The sequence below is a fragment of the Chrysemys picta genome, chromosome 2 (assembly GCF_011386835.1).
Source record: "Chrysemys picta bellii isolate R12L10 chromosome 2, ASM1138683v2, whole genome shotgun sequence".
NCBI lineage: Eukaryota > Metazoa > Chordata > Testudines > Emydidae > Chrysemys > Chrysemys picta.
Window position 1 is genome coordinate 29,495,109 of NC_088792.1, and position 2,969 is coordinate 29,498,077.

Genomic DNA, 2,969 nt, shown 5'->3' on the forward strand with positions numbered 1-2,969 from the left:
GGGGAGTAGCGCTAAATTCGACATGGCCATGTCGAATTAGGCTAGGTGTGGATGGAAATCGACGCTAATAGCTCCGGGAGCTATCCCACAGTGCACCACTCTGTTGACGCTCTGGACAGCAGTGCGAGCTCGGATGCTCTGACCAGCCACACAGGAAAAGCCCCGGGAAAATTTGAATTGGAATTCCTTTTCCTGTCTGGCCAGTTTGAATTTCATTTCCTGTCTGGACATCGTGGCGAGCACAGCAGCACTGGCAACGATGCAGAGCTCTCCAGCAGTGATGGCCGTGCAGTCTGTGAATAGAAAGAGGGCCCCAGCATGCACTGATCGGGAAGTCTTGGATCTCATCGCTGTGTGGGGCGATGAGTCCGTGCTTTCTGAGCTGCGATCCAAAAGAAGGAATGCAAAGATCTACGAGAAGATCTCTAAAGCCATGGCAGAGAGAGGATACAGCCGGGATGCAACGCAGTGCCGCGTGAAAATCAAGGAGCTGAGACAAGGCTACCAGAAGACCAAAGAGGCAAACGGACACTCCGGATCCCATCCCGAGACATCCCGTTTCTACGAGGCACTGCATTCCATCCTCGGTGCGGCCGCCACCACTACCCCACCAGTGACCGTGGACTCTGAGGATGGGATAGTGTCCACGGCCGGTTCCTCGGACATGTTAGGGGACGGGGAAGATGAGGAAGGAGATGAGGAGGGCGAGGCAGTCGACAGCGCTCACAAAGCTGATTTCCCCGACAGCCAGGATCTCTTCATCACCCTTACAGAGATCCCCTACGAAGCGTCCCCAGCCGTTACCCCGGACACAGAATCTGGGGAAGGATCAGCCAGTAAGTGTTGTAAACATCTAAACATTTATTTTTAACAAAACAGGAATATTAACAATTAAAAGAATGGGTTGTTCATGATTAGTGTGCCCTAGGCGCTTAACGGTTTAGTCATGAGCAGTGCAAGTTTTGAAAAAAATCTAGCAATGTCCGGTTTTCAGTGATTGTCCTGCACAAGCCGCTCTACTGTTTATTCCCTGCTACTGCAGCTACAGTAAAATGCGGTCTATATGTCCGGGGATAGAGCAGTAATCCTCCTGGGACATCTCGATGAAGCTCTCCTGGAGGTAATTTGAAAGCCGTTGCATGAGGTTCCTGGGGAGAGCGGCCTTATTGGGTCCTCCGAAGTACGACACGTTGCCGCGCCACGAGACTATCAAGTACTCGGGAATCATTGCTCTGCACAGCAGGGCGGCATACGGCCCTGGTCTTTGGAGGCTTTCCCGGAGCATTCTCTGTCTGTCGCTCTCAGAGATCCTCATCAGGGTGATGTCGCCCATGGTGACCTGCTTTGAATTAGGTAGGGGAATGTTAGTGTTGGGACTGCTTTCACGTTCCTTTACAGAACTGTAACCGCTGGTTTGCAGCCACGCGGTGGAGGCGGGAGAGGGGCAGCCGAAAGGGATCGTTCCCGGGGACAGCCGCGAGGGGGTGGGACAGGGGCAGAGTTCCCGCTTGCCGGATTGCTGGCAGCAGGAACTGACATTGCTTTAAATGGGAAATGAGGCCAGTGGTAATATAAAAGTTTTAAACTGCCACAAGTGTACGGCTTACCATGTCTGCCTGCAACAGAAATTCCGTTGTCCTGCCCCGCTTCTCAAATGTGCTGTGCAAGACCCCAGGCACTGAATGCGAAGGCCGAGAATTCGACCTTGTGCTGAGTGCGCATGTGATAGGTGCTGTGCATGGTCTTGTTCACAGAGAAAGACTATGTTCTTTGTTCACAACTACATTTATCTTTCTGAGGAATTCACTCCCTTTTTCCCATTCCCACAGCCACATCTGCGACTGTCTCACAACCTAGCCTGGAATCACACTCCCAGAGGCTAGCGCGGATTAGGCGTAGGAAGAAGAGGACACGGGAGGACATGTTCTCTGAGCTTATGGCCTGTTCCCAAGCCCAGGCAGCACAGCAGACCCAGTGGCGGGAGAACTTGACCCGAATGCACCAAGCCAACATGGATCGGGAGGAGAGGTGGCGGCAGGAAGACCAGCAGGCGACTCAAACGCTGCTTGGACTACTGAGGGAGCAAACGGACACGCTCCGGCGCCTTGTGGATGTTCTGCAGGAACGGAGGCAGGAGGACAGAGCCCCGCTGCAGTCCATCTCTAACCGCCCTCCCCCGCCACCAAGTCCCATACCCACCTCACCCAAAGTGCAAGAGAGGCGGCAGAGTCCCTGCTAACTCTCACTCCACCCCTGCAGAGAGCTCTAGTAGCAGAAGGCTCTCATTTCCCAAAATTTGAAAAGTTCTTTCCTTCCCGCCTGACACAAGCCCCCGTCCAAGTTTCACCTCCCAATGCCATGTGTAGTTGATAATAAAAAATACGTTTCTGTTAACTACTGTTTCAATCATGTTCTTTTGGAGGAGGAGGGGAAAGGGGGTTGGTAATTGGACAGGACAGTCACCTTTGGCAGGGTACATAGTCGGGGACAGGCACAGCAGCAGGGCACATACACAGTGCAGTGATGCAGTGACTAGTTACCCTGGTTAGTCTGGGAGGTTCTTTTCATGTTATGTTGGGGGGGTGGGGGGGTTGCTCTGTGACTTTGTGGCGGGGGAGGGCAGTTACAGATCTTAAGCGCCGGTCCTTAGGGAGGATCACAGAGCCACACAGCAGGGGATCTGTAACCGTCCTCCCCCTGCCACAAAGTCACATAGACCCCCCATACACACAGTCCCGATCAGGAGGGGTGACAGGCTCCGTTGAAACAACCATCCCACCGCAGCGGAGCCTGTCAATCCTTGAGTTTAGAAGCTGCATTCGCGTCACTACACTACACCCGCTCCGCACCACAGTCTGCGTCCCAGTTTTAAAAAATTCCCGCGAAAACAGTATTAAAGAAAACGGTGTGCTTTAACAAAGTAGAACTATTTTTATTTCGAAACATGTGTTGGAAGGGGGGTGAAGGGG

The 2,969-nt window shown here is 53.0% G+C and overlaps 1 protein-coding gene across 1 annotated transcript; it reads left to right on the forward strand.

Moving 5' to 3' along the window:
- The first annotated feature begins 332 nt into the window (after positions 1 to 332).
- Positions 333 to 2,500, forward strand: LOC135981268 (uncharacterized). The gene is made up of 2 exons (XM_065582853.1): positions 333 to 836; positions 1,830 to 2,500. The coding sequence occupies exons 1-2, from the start codon at positions 434 to 436 to the stop codon at positions 2,237 to 2,239; spliced, it is 813 nt and encodes a 270-aa protein (XP_065438925.1). The 5' UTR covers positions 333 to 433; the 3' UTR covers positions 2,240 to 2,500.
- Positions 2,501 to 2,969: the final 469 nt, after the last annotated feature.